Below are 20,218 nucleotides of genomic sequence, written 5' to 3' on the forward strand. Positions count from 1 at the left end.
AGGCCAGTTAAGAATTAAGAATATTGAAATGGCCCCTGGGGAGTGGAAGTATATGTTCTTTCCAGCATTCCCTGGATTTCGGCTCTCATTTCTGTAAGCCAGCCCAGCGGCATTTCACACATTAGATTGTATTAGAGATTGAGAGTGTATGAGTGAAAAATACTATTATTCCTTGGCATCTGGCCCCTTAGAAATTGCTTTTACCATTAGCACTGCCTCCAAATCTGACTTTGAAACAGCTACTTGCTTGATATACATGTTACCAGAAAATGTTTGTGAAGTGTGGGGACTGAACAGGGAAAGAAAAACCAGTTTACCCGTTTCGTTGAAGTTTCTGGCCAAGAAATTGCTTGAGAAACCGCACAGCACTTCTTGAATAAAAATGGCTTCTGATTTATGAAAAAAATCAACCTAGGAGCAATTCAGACTTGGGAAGAAAACAAAGAAAACTTGTCTGGGTTCTGAATTTAGTTGTAATTCCATTCTACTTTGTAAAACATCACACTGGGATTTCTTAATGAGTTGTTTTAGATTTAGGACTGACCATAGTGTTTGATAGGGTGGGCGGGGGGACCTTGAAAATGTGTATTCTTGTGAGTATTAGGGTTTCCTGAGCAGAGTAACAAGCCATGTTCTTTGGGCCATGATGAACCCTGGCTTATGTTATCAGCCAGCATCCAGTCCCTGGGGTTCCCTTTGTAATACTAGCTTTTGCAGTAATTAAAGTTGCTGCCAACAAAACCACTTGAGTCTGAGGTCATCTCATGAATGAAAGGAAAAATAATTTCTGTGTCTCATGCTCCTCTAGAAATCCCTTGAGGAAATTTATGAAACCCTAAGAAGTCCATTGCTTCTCCACCAGCTCGCCGACCCCAATGTCTCCTCGGATGCTCTCTGTGGAGCCAGGACAGGCAGCTGTTATCATTAGGGTGGGAGAAAATAGTTCTCTATCCAAGACCTTTTGTGTGCTAAGTATGAACTCAGGGCTTTATAGTCATTCTCTCGAATCTTCACAATTCTGATAGGAATCATTATCCCCATTTAAAGGTAAAGAAACTGAGGCAGAAGAATCAGGCTGCAAACCCGGATTTACTGGACCCAACAGTCTGCAGTCTTCCCTTCACCCCATGCTACTGTGGCAGCGTGTTGTTGTCTAACATTTCCCCATCGTTCCTAAGGCCATCATAGCTATTGACTGTTGTCAACATTTGACGGCTCTTGTCAAACGTGGCTTATACTCATATTTATAGCTCCAACGCAAGGGAGTGATTGATTTCACAGGATTATATGGAAATCCCTCCAACCAAACTATAATGACAGCACCAGAATATTCATTACCTCCCCCTTGATTAAGCTCAAATTATAACCAACTGTTTATGCAAAGAGAAAATGACAATTGACAAAGAATCAGATAGCTTGTCACAAGAGAAGATAATGTTTATATTTTCATCTTTCACATTAAAAATCTAAACTAGCATCCAATTCCTGTTCTGATGAAATATATTAAGCACAGTTTGGCTTCCCACCCCAAAAAAACTACTGAACATGTTTAATGTGGAATTCTCATAAATTATTATTATTTTGTAATGCTCTGCATTCTTAGTTTTGCATGGTGAAAGCCTTTGGGACTTTGTTTGGAGAAAATTGCTATAACTTTTTTCTTTATGTTTTTAGAAGTAGTTGTCATCTTTCTATCACTACCTGCCTTTATTTTTATTATTGGGAGTATTATTAACATTTAAAAATAAATGGAAAAAAAAGCACTTCTCATGGTAAAATATAACATAGATACAGAGAAATCACACAAAACAAATGTGCAGCTAAAATGAGTTCTTGTAGGACAAACACTCTTAATCACCATCCAGGTCAATAAATGGAACATTGCCAGCCACTCCAGAACCCATGCACATATCCCACCAATCACAAAGCTCTCTTTCCTCCCCAGTGTAACATCTCTCCAGAATTTCGTGGTATTCACTACCTTATTTTCCTGGTTCAAAGTATTATCCCACAAGTGTGTATCCCTTAGCACTACAGTTTGGGTTCCCAACTTTTCAGTTTTTTGATATCCTCTTTTCTCCCCTATAATTAGTTCTATTAGTAAATATAAGTTTACTACTTAGCACCAGCACTGTGTCAATGTATCTATTCGTTTTGGTTGTCTGAAACCTGTTCTCCTGTAAATTCCTCCGCAAGGACTCAAGGGAACAATATGCTCTGAATTTTTGCATGTTGATAGCAGTTTAAGACTTTTGTACTTGAAAATCAGCTGGCTAAATATAAAATTCTTGGATCACAGCATCTTTAATATGTCACATAGTTCCATTGGTAATCTAATTGTTTTCTCCTTAAAGTAATTTGGTACTTTTACCTGGATGCCAAAGATTTTTGTCTTTAAAGACCAGGAATTTTACAGGCTGTCTTGGTGTTGGTTATTCTGGGGCAACTTTTCAGGGAGTATGTTGTTTGGTCTTTCACTGTACACTTTCAAATTTTTTTTTTTATTTCAAAAAAATGTTTTAATTGTCACTTTTAGTATTTGTTCTGTTCTTTAATCTGGGTTTCTTCTTTTGATAACTTCTATTATACATACATTAAATCTTCTTTGCCTATCCTCTTAATTTGTGACTTTCTCTCAAATCTTTCTTATTTCCTGATTTTTTTGATATTTAAACTTTTCCCTTTTATCTTCCAGTTATCTAAAAGCATTATCTGTAACACTTATGAAATCTTGCATTCTCTGGTTTCATCTTCATTTTTAATGACTCCTGAATATATCACCCAATTTTTGAGTATCTTATTCTGATGTAAGTTATTCGTTCATATATTGTATCATTTAATTAAAGTCTTCGGGTTCATTAGAAGTAGCTCAAAATAGGAAAGAGAAGTTGGAAGTTGAAAAGATAGAATATTTTTCATCTTTCGGGGCCACATCCTTCTGGAATGTAATGTCTGTGGGTGTGTTCTTTTGCTATTTATTTTCTTTTTTTTTTAAAATAACTTTATGAGACTAAACCTTAATCATTTTATGTTGCAGATTTTTATGTGAAATTTTTTTTCTTAACTATTAAAAGGAGATATGATTCAGAAACCTTTTGTAACTTACGGTTTTATGCTGCATTTCAAAACTATGGCTGGTGACATTCTAGGACCTCCTGCTTCCTCTCCTTCACTTTCATCCAGACCTTCTTTTTCCCTTGTCCCTATCATGCTCAATTTGGAGTCTTTTTCTCAGAAGGAAGCTTTATTATGGAAGGGAGTTCGTCTGGTAAGTTTTGAGAGTCCACAGGGCTCAAACTATTCCAATCCCTTACTATAGACCTCTTGTACTCAGCCATACAGGAATGTGAAAATCCCCTCCCGGGTTTAACTGCCTTTCTCAACTGCCCCACCGCACTTCCCAGTGAGCATCTGTTAGTGATCTGGGAACTTTCCAGCTCCAGCAGGCACGTACTTGCTCCCCTCTGCTTCCTCCTGCACAGTTGCTGATACCACGTGTTATGGCTTTGGAAGGTCTATCTCTATAGTCACTCATTTTGGGGGTTCACGGACATATCTTGTCACCTAATTTTGATTAGATGTAGTCCCTGAGTTTTTAGGTTTGCACTCTAGATGTCGTTCAGGGAGCATTCAGGGAGATTAAAAACAGTGTCACCACCATCATCCCAGAATCCTCCTGGTTTGCTTCATACCCTTATGTCTCATGGAGGTTCCATATTAGAGTAGTGGACTGAGTAAGAACAATGCTAGATATCAGTGCGATTACTTTGGTCTTTCTAGTTTGTGTTTGGGGATATTAATTCTTACCAAAAAATGGTATGAAATTTTTCATTTTCGGGAATGAATGCAATGTAAATGAGTATCTACAATACTAGTAGACTTGAGAGGATAATGGCTTTTTAAAACACAATTCTAGCAATTTTGCCGGGCATTGTCAGCACATAACTGTAGCACTTCCCCTGGAAACAAGATGACAATGATTGACAGCTAAAGTATTCATGATTTAAATATACCTAAAATGTATAGCTTAGGCCAGGACTCAAGTTAACAGAAAAATCAGGAAACAAACATAGTTTACTATTATAGGTCCGTGCCTTCATTCAACAAATGTTTTTGGCAGTGGGTTAAATGCTATGAGATAAAGAATATGTATTAACTCCGTTCCCTAATGTGATGAGATATTTTTGCAAGGCTTTAGAGGACAGTAAGTGAAGCAGGAATTTGAAGGGAAGCCAAGACTAGCCATAGAGCAAGCTTGCCCGCTCCAGCCCAGATTGGGCTTCTCTCACAGCTTCTGATAGGCCATGTTCTGTCCCTCCACTGGGCCTTCTCACGTGCTATTCTTCTGCCTGCAATGACCTTTACCCTTCTAGGTAAATCCTTCTCGATCTTCAGGTCTCCTTTTAACCTTCACTTCTTTTCTCTAACATCCCGCTTTGGAAGATAAGTCACACCGCTTTGCCTTCCCCATAGACTGTAAGTTCCACGAGGTGCAAGTACATGTCTATTCTGTTCACTCTGCATCCTCAGCTCCTGGCCCATTGTGTGTGTCTAACAAGTGATAATGGAAAAATAAGTATCGGGAGCTCTGGTGAGTGATGGCCTCTGGGAAGTCATATGTGGAGGTTGTCACAACTATAGTTAGAAATAGTATTCAATATAATATTCTTTTGGAGGTTAACTATAAAATTTTTTGTGTAGTTTAGCTAGCACATCATATGTTGGATCCAGTAAGGCTAGTAATGATATTCAAAAGCAGGCATTCTCCCGTAATCTGATGAGGAGAGTTTGCAGCAGATCGGACAGTGTAGCTGCTGGAGATAACAAATCCAGGCTGCAGTTGTGGAATGTCTTTACGTAAAGTAGAACTTCAAAATAGAAAGAGATTACAGATCAATCCAGCATGATTTTCCAAGTGTGAGCCACTAACTGAAAGAACATAAAATCTATCACCAAGAGTATAAAGAACAAATCTGGCAAAAACAATATTTAAACATTCCATAAACACTGATGGATTCAGATTTGTCACAAGACGCCATTGATATCATGAAATATCATGAATATCTGTGACTGGCCATCTAGATTTGGGTGAATCTAGTGAATTAGCATCCAAACCAAACCCGTAAAATATTCTCTACGAGTCAGGATTTGAATCTACAGGAGCTTTTGATAAAATCCGTAAGTAAAAATATGTGTATAAGAGAAAGTGCCAGTTAAATGTTGAGAAGGACACGAATAGCTCAGTAGAAATACTTAGGTTTGTTTAAAATAGCATCTTTGGCAAAAGCAGGATTATTTGTACAGTTTCAATTACCTGCCCCAGCACGATACCAAGCAAGTCTATCCCATTGCATTAGGATGCTGTGCTGAGCCAGCCTCTCCAGTTCCAGAAGAATCTGGTTCTGCACCTCTGCTCAGTCGTGACAGTTCTCGATACTCTGCTTGACTTGCTGCCTTACTTAGAACAACATTAGAATATGTCTCTAATGGGAAGTGTGTGTAAATAATTCCTCATCTCACTAAGGCTCCACAAGTGGGCTTTCAAAACATAGTTTCTGCAGAGGCCAACAGATCTCATTTGCATTTATTTCTGCTGTATTTTATTTGAGATTTGGACTTGAGAAGGATAGCTGAAAGCTTAGAGTCATAGAGAATCAGCAGCAGCCTTCTTGGCGTGATTCCTTTCTATAGGGAGATAGAATGGTAAACCAAATGACATTTCTAGGATTTTTCCAGACTTATGCTATAACTATTAGGAGAATGTTTTATGATTAAAATTGGCCAGCTCGTTCCCTGGATTATCATGATGTGTAAGCATAGACTTTTAGGCTGCACATCCCATACCGTGCCTAAGACACTTTAGGGCTAAAAAATGTTTATCATCCCCTGCCAGCTAGCTCAGAGGGTCAGAGAGCTGCTCTGATGAAGCCAAGTCACAGGCCCCATCCCTGTAGAAGCCAGTTAATGCCAAACAAAGAAAAGATCTGTTCCCCAGCTACAGCTTGCACCTTGAATCTTAGCCAGCTCTTGGCTGCAGCAAAACCCAGTTAGTTTACCCTGGATCAGAGGATGAACCAGGAAAAAGAATGTCCGGGGATCAATGAAAAACCATCATCATTCCTGAAAAGAAAATCTAAATGTAGTCTTTTCCTACTGACAGTGTCAACAGCACCATCTTCTTAGTCAGAAGATATTATATATTCGACAACTTGATGAAATTACTTTTTGTCTCTTTAAATCCCTTCCTACGTGTTGATTATTCTTGGAATGCTCATGTTGACAGTTGTCTGAATCTGTATTATATATGGCCCATGGAGTGACATGAACCTCATAGAGAACATGTATTTCTTGGCTACAGTCATTGCAGTATAATAGATGGCCTGACTCATACTTGAAATGAGTTGCAGCAGCTTTATGTGCTTCTTTTCTCCTTTCACGGGCTCTCTTTCCAGTTCATGGCCACATATGGATGGCTCTTTAACTTTTAGTGAAATGCATACAGGCTTTCCATCCTAAATTTAAATGTGCAAAAAACAGAGCGAAATAGCTAGTTTCATCCTCAATCCCAGAGAATGGGGAAGAAAGCCTACCTTTTCACCTCAATTCCTCTGCCTAAAGTACATCTCCCAGAAATTTATATTTTATTCAGGTTTCCATGAGAAATCCCAGCTCTCTAGAGCACTTCCTACGGCATCATCTCTGCCTGGGTGTTCTCCTGGCCCCAAGCCCTCACCGGTCCCCTCGCTTTCTTTCCCTTACAGCAGTTCTCTCTGCCTGAGATTGGATTCACTAACTACGTGTTTGTCTTGTTCGTTCTCTGCTGTATCTCTAATGCTAAAACAATGCCTGGAGTAGAATCAGCATTCAATATATAATTATTGAAAAATGATCTGATGAACTTGAACATAAATTAAAACACAGACATTGTAACAGCAATCAAATGACATGCATATCTAGTGACATTTTTTCACTCTAGCTTTGGTTTATTAGGAAACACAGCTTCCTTCCAATTACCCATTGTGTCAGAGAGAAAAGCCTTACAAAATCTGAGTGACAGATTTTTCTTGCCACAGCGTTGCAAGGAATCCCTAGTACTTTTTTAATTAACTTTTTCTAACTTTTAAGCTAAGCTATTTTTTTTTTTTGGTAATGGAAGTAAGATTGACATAACATAAAAGTCACCATTTTCAAGTGTACAGTTCTGTGACCTTTAGTACATTGACAATGTTGTGAAACCATTACCTATATTGAGTTTTAATAATTTTCATCAATAATGTTATTTCTCTAAAAACTAATCATTCATCTTGGAGTGGTAGAAAACTAATCCGTTGCTTTGCAAAATAGTAAATAAAGGATCAAGCATTTATCTCAGCATCTCTCTGTAAGCTATTATACGGGGTAACCAAATAGTAGATGAGAGAAAGTGGATCTTTTTAAAAGTATTCCAATGGATAAGTAAAAAAGAAATTATTAATGTGGCATTTCACTATGCAGAACCCCCAGTGAATTAGTGGATCTAGCCATTGAGTGTGAACGTGTAGAAACATCACAAAAAGAAAGACATCTAGACATTCTGTGTCTTGTAATAAAAGAACATAATGTCATCTATAGTTTTGCCAAAGAGAGAAAATAGAGTTTGTCCAAACCTCTGAATTCAGCTGCCAATTTTCCAGAAACACAGAAGACAAGAAAACATGTAGAACTACACACTAGTATGCAATCGGTGAAGTCCAGGCTGTGAAGAAGTCCACAGTCCAATTCCCTAAGTTCTTCAAAAACTAAATTGTAAGAAGACGAACAGTCTAGAGGTGATACTTGTAGGTTAAGAGACTTAGAAGATATAAGTTGTTTTTAATGGGCAAGATTAAATGCAGTGTCTAAGGCTGCATATTCAGTGGTAAAAAGAGAGAGAAATGCAAAAACATGGTAAATATAGAAGCCATGGTCATGGTCACCTTGGAGAAGAAAGAAGGGAATTGTGACTGAGACGGGGCATATGTATGAGCTTAAAGTTTTATTTCTTGCTCTGAATAATAATTACAAGAGTGTAATTAAAAAATTCGCGAAGTTCCCCCTAAGATCAGGAAGATAGGAACGCTGGTTTTCACTGCTGCTATTCAACGTTGTACTGGAAGTTCCAGCCAGAGCAATTAGGCAAGAAATAGAAATAAAGACGTCCAAATAAGAAAGGAAAAAATAAATCTCTCTCTATTCACAGAGGGCATGATTCTATATATAGAAAACCCATAGAATGCACCAAAAAAGCTACTAGAGCTAATAAATGAAGTCAGCAAAGTTGCAGGATACAAAATCAATACACAAAAGTCAGGTGTATTTATACATACTAGCAATGAACAATCTGAAAGGGAAATTAAGAAAACAATTCCGTTTATAATAGCATCCAGAAGAATAAAATACCGAGGAATAAATTTAACCAAGGAGGTGAAGACTTGTAAAATGAAAACTACAAAACACTGCTGAAAGAAATTAAAGAAGACCTAATAAATAGAAGGACATCCTGTGTTCACGGATTGGCAGACTTAATATTGTTAAGACGTCACTCCTACCCAAAGTGGTCTACAGATTTGATGCTAAATCCCAGCGGCCTTTTTGTAGAAATGGAAAAGCCAATCCTCAAATTCACATGAAATTGCAAAGGGCTCTCAAGAGCCAAAACGATACTGAAAAAGAAGAACAAAGTTAGAGGACTCACACGTGCTGAGGTTTTAGTTTGGAGTGATGGAAATGTTTTGAAACTAAATAGATAGAGATAGTGGTTACCAACATTGTGAATGTACTGAATAGCGCTGAATTATTCACTTTAAAATGGTTCATCTTATGTTACGTGAATTTCACCTTAATAAATCACTTTTCTTTTAAAGAATTTATTTTTCCTTTTTCTCCCAAAGCTCCCTGCTACATAGTTGTGTGTTTTTAGTCGTGGGCCCATCTGGTTGTGGCATGTGGGATGCCACCTCAGCATGGCTTGATGAGCGGTGCCATGTCTGCACCCAGGATTTGAACTGGCAAAACCCTGGGCCGCCAAAATAGAGAGCATGAACTTAACCACTTGGCCACGGGGCCAGCCCCAATAAATCACTTTTTTAAAATACAATAAGATAATAAAATACATAAACTACAATCCCATATACACCTCTTTATAAACTCTGTAGGATAAACTAATGTGTAAATGTACTCTTTTTCGGAGAGAAGAGAAATGAGCATAGCTGATTCTGAAAATGGTTACTTTGGACAAAGAAAGGTCAAACTCTCTTCCTGGCTCATAGTCATTATGGTAACTATTTCATAAAATGAAAAATTTCCATTTCCCCCGTGTATCAAGTTCATTCTAACACGTTTCCTCTGGCTTAGTGACAGCCCGTTTAAACATATGTTTCTTGTATTTTACAGACATACTTGGCAAGTGCAAGACAAAATTGACGCAAACAATGTGGCCTACACAACGGGGAAGCTAAGCTTTCACACTGATTATCCAGCCCTCCATCATCCACCTGGGGTAAGGTGAGCCTGAGCATATTTTCCACAAGGCAGGCCAAGGACCAATATCCTCCTGTATTTTGAGTCTAGAAGATTATATGTTTCATTAGCGAATTTTATGTACATCTTCCTTCTCCGAACGCAGAAACGTCTGCACCTCAATCCTGAATAGCTTCACATTCTCAAGGAAGAGATTTTCATGGTTTCTTTCTAAACATTTCTTTGTTTCTTTCTAGAAATAACTGTTGGCACTTTTTACTTTGCCAAAACAAATTTTTACCATAGCAGGGCATCTTGAGGTCTTTTTGCACATTTACCATTTCCGTGAAAGTTAAAAGAGAAAATGAAACCAGGGAACACAATGTAGGGTTTTTCCCACAAAATCACATGACTCTGACTCCTATCAGCTAGCTCTGTCTGCATAAAAACCCACTCCACAACTTAATGGCTTAAAAAGTACACACATAGCCGTGTTGTTAGCACATGTTTTTACCATTTGTGCTGTGTTCAGCTGGGCTGAGTTGGCTAGGGACTGGTTGACCTAGGTGGACTTCAGCTAAGATGGCTTGTTTCTGCTCCACTTGACCTGTCATCCTCCAGCAGGCTAGCCCAGGCTTGTGCACCTAGCAGCTGGCAGAATTTCCAGAGAACAAGCCAAAACATACAAGGCCTCTTGAGACCTAGGTTAGTAATCAGAACGATGCCCCTTCTGCCATGTTTTATTGGTCAAACCAAGTCATGAGTTTAGTCCAGATTCAGAAGGTAAGGAAGTAAACACCACCTTTTATGGGAAAAGCAGCCAAGGTGTGCTACAAAGGGTGGGAATGCAAGGAGCAGATAACCTTGGCTGTTTTTAGAAACCACCTACTTTCCCATCCATCAGATTCCTCATCAAAGAGGGAAATGCTCATCATGGAGCCACAAATCCTCCAGGAGAATTCTTGAGAGAACCCCCTTCCACCATATTATTACAAAATTGTCATTTTACTAAACCAGCCATATTTTTACAAAAGAATCATTTGCTGAACCAAGAAATAAACGGTCAGGAAATTATCTTTGAAAAGATATTTTGTTCCTATTTTTAGAGCTAAATGGGACTAAATCAAAAGCCACATAGAAATCTATACCTTCAGAGGTAAATGGAAGTGTAAATTTTGAGCAGTTCTCTAGTTAATGAAGGTGAAATAGTCCCAAATCAAAATTAGTCTGTTTTTTCCATCATGTGGACGTCTTCTCGGCGCCCTCCTGGTTACCCACTGTCCTCGCCAGTGGTAACTGAGCTGGTCTAGCACTTGACTCCGCATGTTTTAAATTATGTTGCTGATTGTAAAATACCACATGATTTCTTTGGACTAAATGATGACAGTGAAGTGACCCCTATAGTAACCTTTTTGGGTGGGGATTGGGAGGAAGAGACATACAATGTGATTTGTTCCAAACGTGGTCCAGAAATTTTCTAAAACCCTGGGGATTAAAAGCCAAATTAATCAGCTCAGTTCATCTGCCAAAGATGGGTTGGAGAAGTTAGAAGGAATAAAGCTTAAAAAAATTAGACTAGGAACTAAAAATTCTGTTTGAATTTTTAAATTATCTGCTGTTTGTTGTGAGTTTAGGTCTTGGCTCTGAGTTAAAATTGAAAGCCTATGGAAAAGTGATTAAATGACATCATAAATATTCCTGAAGTATAGTACAAAGCTTGCCATTTTCACAGCATTTTATATTCTTTCAAAGCACTTTTATTTATATTACTTATTTGATCTCTCTTAATATTCCTTTAAGGTAGACAGGAGTGATCATGTCTTTTTATGTTGGATGAGGAAATGACACACAGCAAGGTTAAATACTTTAACAGGGTGACATTCGATTAATAGGGAACTTGAAACCAGGCCTCCATCTAGTTTTTTACCTCACCATACTGGTCTTCAGTTGGGCTTTCTAATTACTGTAATTTATATAAGGTGATGATTATTTATCGACATTGTCATACGTTAAAAACTCTTTAAATACCCGTACTGAATCTTATATTTCTCTATATTTCAAGACTTAACCCAGTGCCTGGCATGTAATAGAGACTTAACAGATAGCTATAAAGAGGCAAAGACCAACACTACATGAGAAGATGCTCTACGTCACTAATCATCAGGGAGGTGCACGTCAAAGCCACCATGAGCCATCACCTCACACCTGTTAGAATGGCTATTACCCAAAAGACTAGAAATAATAAGTGTTCATGAGGATGTGGAGAAAAGGGAACCCTAACACACTGTTGTGGGAGTGTAAATTGGTGCAGTCACTGTGGAAAACAGTATGAAGTTTCCTTAAAAAATTAAAAATAGAATCACCTTATGATCCAGCAGTTCCACTTCTGGGTATTTATTCAAAGAGAACAAAAACACTAACTCAGAAAGATATATGCACCTCCACATTCATTGCAGCATTATTTACAATAGCCAAGATATGGAAACAACCTAAGTGTCCGTTGATGGATGAACAGATAAAAAAAGTGGTATATATACGCAGTGGAATATTATTCAGCCATAAAGAAGAATGAAATTTTTCCATTTGCAACAACATGGATGGACCTTGAGGGCATTGTACTAAATGAAATGAGTCAGACAGAGAAAGCCAAATGCCTTAAGATCTCTCTTATATGTGGAATTTAGAAAATAAGTAAATAAATAAACCGAGTTCATAGATACAGTGAACAGACTGGTAGTTGCCAGAAGCAGGGAGTAAAAGTGTAGGAGAAATGGGTGAACTATTTTGTGTTGTTTCTGCTTTTAATAAATTTAATAAACTTAAATAAATTGAATTTAAAAAAGAAAATAAGCGTCATGACTTAATGAGGCCAACCACTGAAACACTTCCAAATTCGGTTCCTGTACCCATTGTTAACCTATGCGTGCAGTTATGCATATGTGTCAATTTATGGACACTGATTAAATTACTACTGTGACAATTCATTTAAAACCTAAATACTATCCCATGTATAAATAATATAACTGAAAATGCTCTTTAGAATAGTAAGTCTGTAAAGAGTCAAAAAAAAAAAAAGAGGTAAAGAAATTCCACAAAGTCGTACGGATCTCCATCCACAAATGAAACATGCAAGGCTAAATGACATGGTAGGAGATTTTTAGATAAAAGATGATTCCTGAAACGTCTAGATTCTACTAGAAGAATGATTAAAATGTAGGCACCTGTTTGTGCTATTGTTCAAGTTTCCATTCTGAATTATGCAGGGATTTTTGAACCAAAGTTTGAGCTTTTTTGTAACAAAGAGCATAAAGCAGTGTTCTTTTCAGCACAGATGAAATGATCTGGAGAATGAGTTAGCTGTTGGGGGTTCAGGCTGATCAATATGGATCACGTGGGACAGGGGTAAGGGGACACATCTTTAATGAAACCCAGATGTTGCTTCACTCACTGTCTTTGTCTGAGCCAGAAGTCACGTGCTGCCATAAAGTAACATTTAGAAAGAAAATATTTTCTGTTCTGAATGACTTATGTGAAATAAAATTGGGTTTTATACACATCAGACGTGTATTTGCCTTTTGAATTAGTGGTGAAAGTGTTGTCTGGCTCCATCATCTTTTTTGCTTTCATAAGATTACATTAAAACATAAATATAAAAAAGGAGATTGTTACTTGGCCTTGGCCATATGTAAAAGATATCAGTTATCTCTTTTAAAGATTTGTATTTGAAATATTCTGTGACTTCATGGTGGTAAAGTCTAAAAGGGTTCAGAGACCACTCTGATTCCCCCACAGACGAAGTTATGCTACTGTTTTGCCTCTCGGAGTTTGGTAAATCCGAGGTTGACATCTTCGTTTCATCTTCTTTTTAATCATGCTGCTTCACCCTTCATTGCCCTGGCGGGGAGATGATTTTCTACAATGACTTGGTCAGCTTATGCACATATTTTTTTGAACTTGAAAAAAACTGGCACCAATTTAAAGACTGAATAATTAATTTAGACTAGTTCTCTGCTAACATCAGAAAACAAGGCATCATCGCCCTGAAATGGAAGCTTAAGTTTACAAAGCGCGTACACACACACCACGCCATAGTGACTTAGTGAGAGCCCTGTAAGGGGGCTTCCCCCAAGAGGAAAGGAGCGCGCTCTATGAGGATTTCGAGGCAAATAGACCAAGGTTTGAATATCAGTCTTACCATGTTTTAGATGAGTTCTTACCAGCCAGCCAGTTTTTTCACCTCTGGGTCTCAGTTTCTTCATCTATAAAATGGAGATGAAAGCATCCAATCTAAGGACTGTGGTGAGGATTTAATACATGTGCATGACACAGTCCTAATCTGAGAGCAAGTAGGCATAAGATTCAAAATGCTGAGAACACTTGTCCGGTTTGGGAGGGAAGGAGGCAGGATTTGTGTTCTAGACCTGCGCTATCAACATAGTAGTCACTAGCCACAAATGATTATTTAACTTTTAATTTAAATTAATTAAGATAAAGTACAATTTAAAATTCAGCTCCTCAGTCACACTGACCACATTTGAAATGCACAATGGCCATGTGGGACTGGTGGCTACTGTGCTGGGCAGCATAGAACATTTCCCTCATCGCAGAAAGTTCTGATGGACATCACTGTTCCCGACCATCTACAGAGCTGACCAAGCTAAATGGATCGTCTCCCCACTCACTGATATCCTAGACTGGCTATTCGATCATAGTTGCCTCTTCTTTTCTGTAAGAACTGTCATACATTGGTTTTTATTTTTATTTCACTCAGTAGGAATGAAGTCTTCACAGTTGAATAGTGTTAGTTGCTCTAAGCAGAAAACCAGGGTCTAAAGTCAGCTCTTCAAAATCACCCACCCGTGCTGACTTACCGGAAGGAGTCACATAACCCAGGAGAACAGATAAACTCCATTCAAAAGAATGCTTTTTAAATTTTACCATGTTTTGCTTTTCAAAATGAAGTACTGTTAAACATTTTTCCCTAAATCTTAGTAAAAATAACTAATACTTATTATCCTTTTGGTTTCTCATTCCCAGTGTCTCTTGGGTTATTCCCCCTCAGAGGCCTGTCCAACCTCATTCCCTTCTTATCCGCACACATGACCTGTCCTTTTAGACTCCCAGGTAGTCACTGTCACTAGTTCTCCCCTTTAAAAGAAGTTATCCTCTGTAACACCACTGGATTAATGTTCTTCAACTCTGTCTTGACTACACGGCTTCCATATTCAAAAGCCTTTAGCGATTGCCCTCTGTGCACAAAGTCTAATATCCTTCAGCTGACATTCAAGGCTCTCCCTGATGAGGTCCCAAATTACCTTTCCAGCTGGATCTACCATTCCCAATTGTGAACTTCTACTGCAGCCAGACTTTGCTACACCCAGTGAAGTGTGCATTTTGCACACTCTCTCACTGCCACTTGATTTGCTCTCTCCATTCTGTGCTACATATCCAAAATCTTATCCATCTTCCTTTGCCCGGATTAAGTCCCGCCTCCTCCGTCAAGCCAGCATGAAGTGCCTGTTCCCTCCAGCTCTGTGATGTGTGCCTTTGGTTCCTCAGGCATTCTGGTGCCTGTGCCCTGTCTTCAGCTGTGACAGTGTACGAACGATAAAGTATTGATTATGACCACCTTTTCTCCCCAATCCTTTTCTCTGCTGACACAAAAAAGACAGATAAAAAAGCTTTCTTGACTTTAGTGCTTTTATCATTCTGAATCTTTCTTGAACACAGTGTCAAAAAATGTAAGTGCATATCATTTTAAAACATATTCCTCTATTTCTTTTTATAGGTTCAGCTTCTGCACTGCATAAAACAGACAGCCACGGGGGGGGAATCAGAAATCGTAGATGGATTCAACGTGTGCCGGAAGCTCAAGGAACAGAATCCCCGTGCGTTCCAGATTTTGTCCTCCACCTTTGTAGACTTTACTGACATTGGAGTGGATTACTGTGATTTCTCTGTACAGTCCAAACACAAAATTATAGAGTAAGTACCATTTATAAATTTCTCATAGCAATAAAGCAGTTGATGCAAAATTTCATTAACTTAAACAGCAGAAAGCTTTAATTGACTCCAGAGGTTTACTTTTTATTAACTGTCTAATCCAGTTTTAGAGTGAAAGAGAAAAAAGAACATTTTCACCATAAAAAATTATTTAGCAAACTTCCATGAAATCTCTGTTCTTAATGTAAGAGAAGTAACTAAGACTTCATTTACACTTCATTTTTAAAATATAAGCTCTACATAGTTATAATCAGTGTGATTGTGCCAGTCACAATCCTTTCAGCCAGAAGTGAAAGACTCTAACTCAAATTGGGTTGATCCAAGAGTTAAATAATGTCATCTGAAACTGATCTCCTTTTTCTTCACCTCTTAGCTTTGCCATCCTCTGTTTTGGCTTCATTTTCAAAGATAATCAGTAGAAGCTCCAAGTTTTTATTGTCCGTAGAGCTGATAATCACAGCACACAAAAAACATATGTTTCTCAATAGCTACAACTCACTGCCCAGGACGTGTCCAAGTCTATCCTTGGAGCATCAGCATGGCAAGGAAGTCAGAGAATTCTGATTGGCCATTGCTCGGTCACGTGTTCATCTCTGGAGCAAGGTCAGCCTCATCTGAACCAATGGGCTGAGGATGAAACAGGGACGTCTCCCCAAAATGATGCCAACAAAAATCATATCCTCCCTTCGTAGAACATTTTGTGTTCTATCATTTTTCATTTAACATTATTTTATCATAATTTTTCCAATTACATACAAAAGCCACAAAGGATGTGGTTTAGTTAATCAGTCCTCAGTTAAAGATTTTTTGAGCGCTTTCAATTTTAGGTTGAAATTGTATTCTTCTTTTAGGAGAAATAGCCAAATGATATGAAAGCAAACTCATTTAGTAAATAAGCAAATCCCCAGCATACTAATTCAGCTTTCTTATATCCACATATGGCCTTCATTCATTCATTCCACAAATATGCATTGAGGCTAGCCACTCTCCTTAGTGGTTGGGTGACATCAGTGGACAAAACAAAGACCCCTACCCTCATGTAATTTCCAGTCTAACTGGGGAGGGGAGAATTCGAAATTTTAAAACAAATGACTCAATTACAGTGACTGCTGAAACATTTTTTAAGTGCAAAGAGAAAAGGAAAAGTAGGTCAGGATACAGGGACTCTGTGGAGCCGAAGCGTTAGAGAGACAAGACTTGCATCACTAAATAGTGTGGGGAGGAAGAGCCTTACTGAGTAGGTGATGTTTGAGCAAAAACCTAAAGGACTGAAGGAGTTTTCCCAGAAGAGAAGCAGTTTCCAGAAACAGCCGGGGCAAGGGTCCTAAGAAGGCCCTGAGAACATATCTGGTATGCTCAAGGGGCAGCAAGGAGGCCAGTATGGAGCAGGGTGTTAAGAGAGGAAGTGAAATTGGGGGAGTTCATGAGTAAGAACGTTGGCCTTCCCTCTCGGTGAAATAGGCAGCTACTGCAAGGTTTTGACCAAAGGAGAGACATTTATATTTATATAGATTTATGTACATTTTAAATGGGTCACTCTGGCTGCTGTGCTGAATAGAGTGGAGAAGAGCAAGGCAAGAAGCTAACTCAGGACAGCAGGCTGGGACGAGGTGCCGGAACATGAGCCGTCAAGGGGTGGCAGTGGCAGTGTGGAGAAGGGTCTTTTTTTAGATATATTTTGCAGGTAGAAATAGCATACTTTCCTGACATATTGGATGAGGGGTGTGAGAGAAAGACAGGCATCAAAAATAAATTCTAGTTCAGAATAAACCTGAGACATTCTCTGAGGTCAGTCATCAAGGTGGGAAAGAGAAGAAATAACTCTTGAGATTCAAGTTTTAACATGACACTTTTAACTATTTAAAAATTACCTTAGGGGCTGGTCCAGTGGCACAGCAGTTAAGTTTGTGCACTCCGCTTTGGCGGCCCAGGGTTTGCAGGTTCCCGGGCCCCCTATACACCACTTAACAAGCCATGCTTTGGTGGCACCCAACATATAAAACAGAGGAAGATGGGCACAGATGTTAGCTCAGAGTCAATCTTCCTCAGCAAAAAGAGGAGGATTGGTAGCAGATGTTAACTCAGGGCTAACCTTCCTCAAAAATGAAAAATTACCTTAAAACCCTATGACAAACTGCAATTTTGTTGTGGTAGGATATGATTGTAAATTCTGCAAAGCTGGTGAACACAGGCAAAAAAAAATTAGCTATTGAGTGAAATTAACAGAAAGTCCATCATCTGAACCAAGACTTGGTGTTAGTATTCTTTTGTAGTTAAATTCCAGAATTTGGCCATTTTCAAGGTCTCATGGATATCCCTAGAGAATATCAAGCGGTTAACATCAATCCACTTAAAAATATATTTTTAACAACAGGAGCTGACACAAAGAGGGTTTTCGGTTAATCGAGGGCCTCAGTCTCCTGAGTGTTTGAGTTCATTTGATTTTCCTTGTGACTAAATTTTTTAGCTCTTATAAGAGGTTTACGTCCTGTCTTGTACAAAAAGATCTTGAAGGCTGCTGGCAGAGTTACAATGCAGTACAATAAAAAAAGAAAGAAAGAAAGTAGGACAGAAATAATAATGGTGAGATTAAGCTCTAACAGTGCATCCTAGCGGTTACAAGTTCAATCACGTGACGACAACTCCTTGCTCGTTAGCAGTGCGACCTTGCTCAAGAGATGTATGCTTGCTAAGCCGTGGTCAAAAGGGAGCCGGTAAAAAGGCAGTAATATTAATGCCTACCACACACAGTTGAAGTGGGAATTATAGAGAGGACATATGGATGCCCCTGCCACTGTGTGTGGCTCAGAATGAGGAGAATAAATTTTAGCCAGCTATAACTTCCATAAAGTCCAACACATTTACTGGTGACAGAGTTTTATTTCAGCACTGAGTTTCTAAAGACCAGAGAAAGGAGGGAACATAATCAATTTGCAAGATTTAAGATCCTCATAAAATGTGAGGTGGTAGACAACACCATAGTGACCTTCTCCCAACAAATTCAACAAGTCCCATCACAGCTCACATTGCTCAGTGAGACATATGTGACGAACGAGGGGTGTTTACAGCATCACTCCTGATTGTAGGAGGCGGTTCTATAGTCCTTTCCTTGAGTTCTTTTGTTGGCATTACTGATGACGTTTGGCTTTGTCTGCTTTGCGGTCACCATGTTGCTGGTTTATGTTTAAACGCTTGTCCTTTGTGGATAGCTAATATATAGCCAGTTCTTCCTCATCTTTGGGGGCGTTTTACCCTTCCTCAGCATACAATCCTGCATTGGGACCTTCCTTTCGTTCTGTTGTTGCACACAGAATTTCCTGCTTACTAAGATTCAATTTTGCATTTTAGGTTGATCTTCAAGATGCCAACCACTCCTCTCCTCTAACATTCTTCAATCCTCAGAATAATGTCTTCTCTAGACCTCATAACTAAATTTGCTTCCTATTTCACCTCATATCATTGCTGAGAATGCTAAATAATGAATTTGTGTCTTGTCTTCTGAGCTAGAAAGCGAACACCAGGTGAAAGGAGACAGACTGTGCCATGTGTACACGCACACAGAAAATTGGTTATTTTTGTCTGTATCTGTGAACTCTTGGAAAGGATTAAGACAATGTACCATGGGACACACAATTCTGATTTCCCTTAAATTAATGAATCACAAAGTTCCTTTCACTAATATGTGAGGATACACACGTGGACTCTAAGAGAGCCCATGACTAACATGACCATGCCCATCAAGGAGTTATGGTGTCAGTGGAAAACAAGATGGATTGCCTGAGTGGCTGGGATGGAAGACCCCCAAGAAGTCCTGACGTCCTTGTCTGTAACACACAGGGTGTCACAAAAGGTGTCATTGTTACATGCACAGAAAACAATACAGGGAGAGAAGAAGGAAAGTGGGTCAGCAGCAGTGGGGCTAGAATCCTGAAAATAAGATTAAAAGGCAAAATGGGCTCAGAAACTGAAAGGGTCTGAATCCAGCAGTGTGAACTCTAACAGGGCCATTGAAAGGCCAAGCACTGTGTCCTTTGTCCTTCATGTCACTCAAACCTGGAGGTCCACAGTCTCTTCTACTGGCCGACGTTTTCCTTGACTCTTTGTTCATAAAGCCACAACCTACACGGAGAGGGTGGGGTGACAGGGGAGGGCACTTCATTGCGTATTCAGTCATATTTGTATTTTTATTAATCTGTGTAAATTCAGGTTTTAAGAGTCTAAGAGCCTTTCTGAAAACCTGTTCCTTTCTGTCACTTCCCTTTCCCTATGTGGGTTCAGCAGATGGTTTTCAGTCACCATCCGATATGCAGAGTTGCAGCTAATCGCCCATTCTTAGATTACTGTACACTTGCTGTTGGCCCAGAGGATTGACTAGTAACCTGAGGCGCAAAGCACAAAGGGACTGGGATAGCCACAGTTTGCCACCAAAGGCAATAGCATCCTTCCTCCTGTACCCTGACTAGTTGATAATGGTTCACTCTGTTGATTGGTCAGCTAAGTGTGATCCAGACCCCAAATCAGCATCACCAAACAAACCCCGGCACATGAGACAGTCCATTTGGTTTGACTCATCAGGCCTGGATCCCAGTCAGCTGTTGGCTCGTGTTACCACCTCCTGAGCTGGCACAGGAGTAATTCTAGGCACTTCACTACCATCCTTGCCCACCTTCAGTTTTCATCTATCGCCCTTGTTTCTAGCTAAAGAAAAGGTAAAGCTGGGTGATGCTTTAGGACTGGC

At 39.1% G+C, this 20,218-nt stretch overlaps 1 protein-coding gene across 3 annotated transcripts in view; it reads left to right on the forward strand.

The window, feature by feature from the left end:
* The window catches only part of BBOX1 (gamma-butyrobetaine hydroxylase 1), a 60,142-nt gene that overhangs the window by 36,935 nt on the left and 2,989 nt on the right, over positions 1-20,218 (forward strand). For all 3 annotated transcript variants that reach the window (XM_070624568.1, XM_070624569.1, XM_008522786.2), the window contains exons 5-6: positions 9,412-9,517; positions 15,266-15,462. In XM_070624568.1, coding sequence (XP_070480669.1) covers positions 9,412-9,517; positions 15,266-15,462 — 303 coding nt within the window. The remainder of the gene's footprint in view (positions 1-9,411; positions 9,518-15,265; positions 15,463-20,218) is intronic.

Source organism: Equus przewalskii, chromosome 6 (assembly GCF_037783145.1).
Source record: "Equus przewalskii isolate Varuska chromosome 6, EquPr2, whole genome shotgun sequence".
In the NCBI taxonomy this organism is placed as follows: Eukaryota; Metazoa; Chordata; class Mammalia; order Perissodactyla; family Equidae; genus Equus; species Equus przewalskii.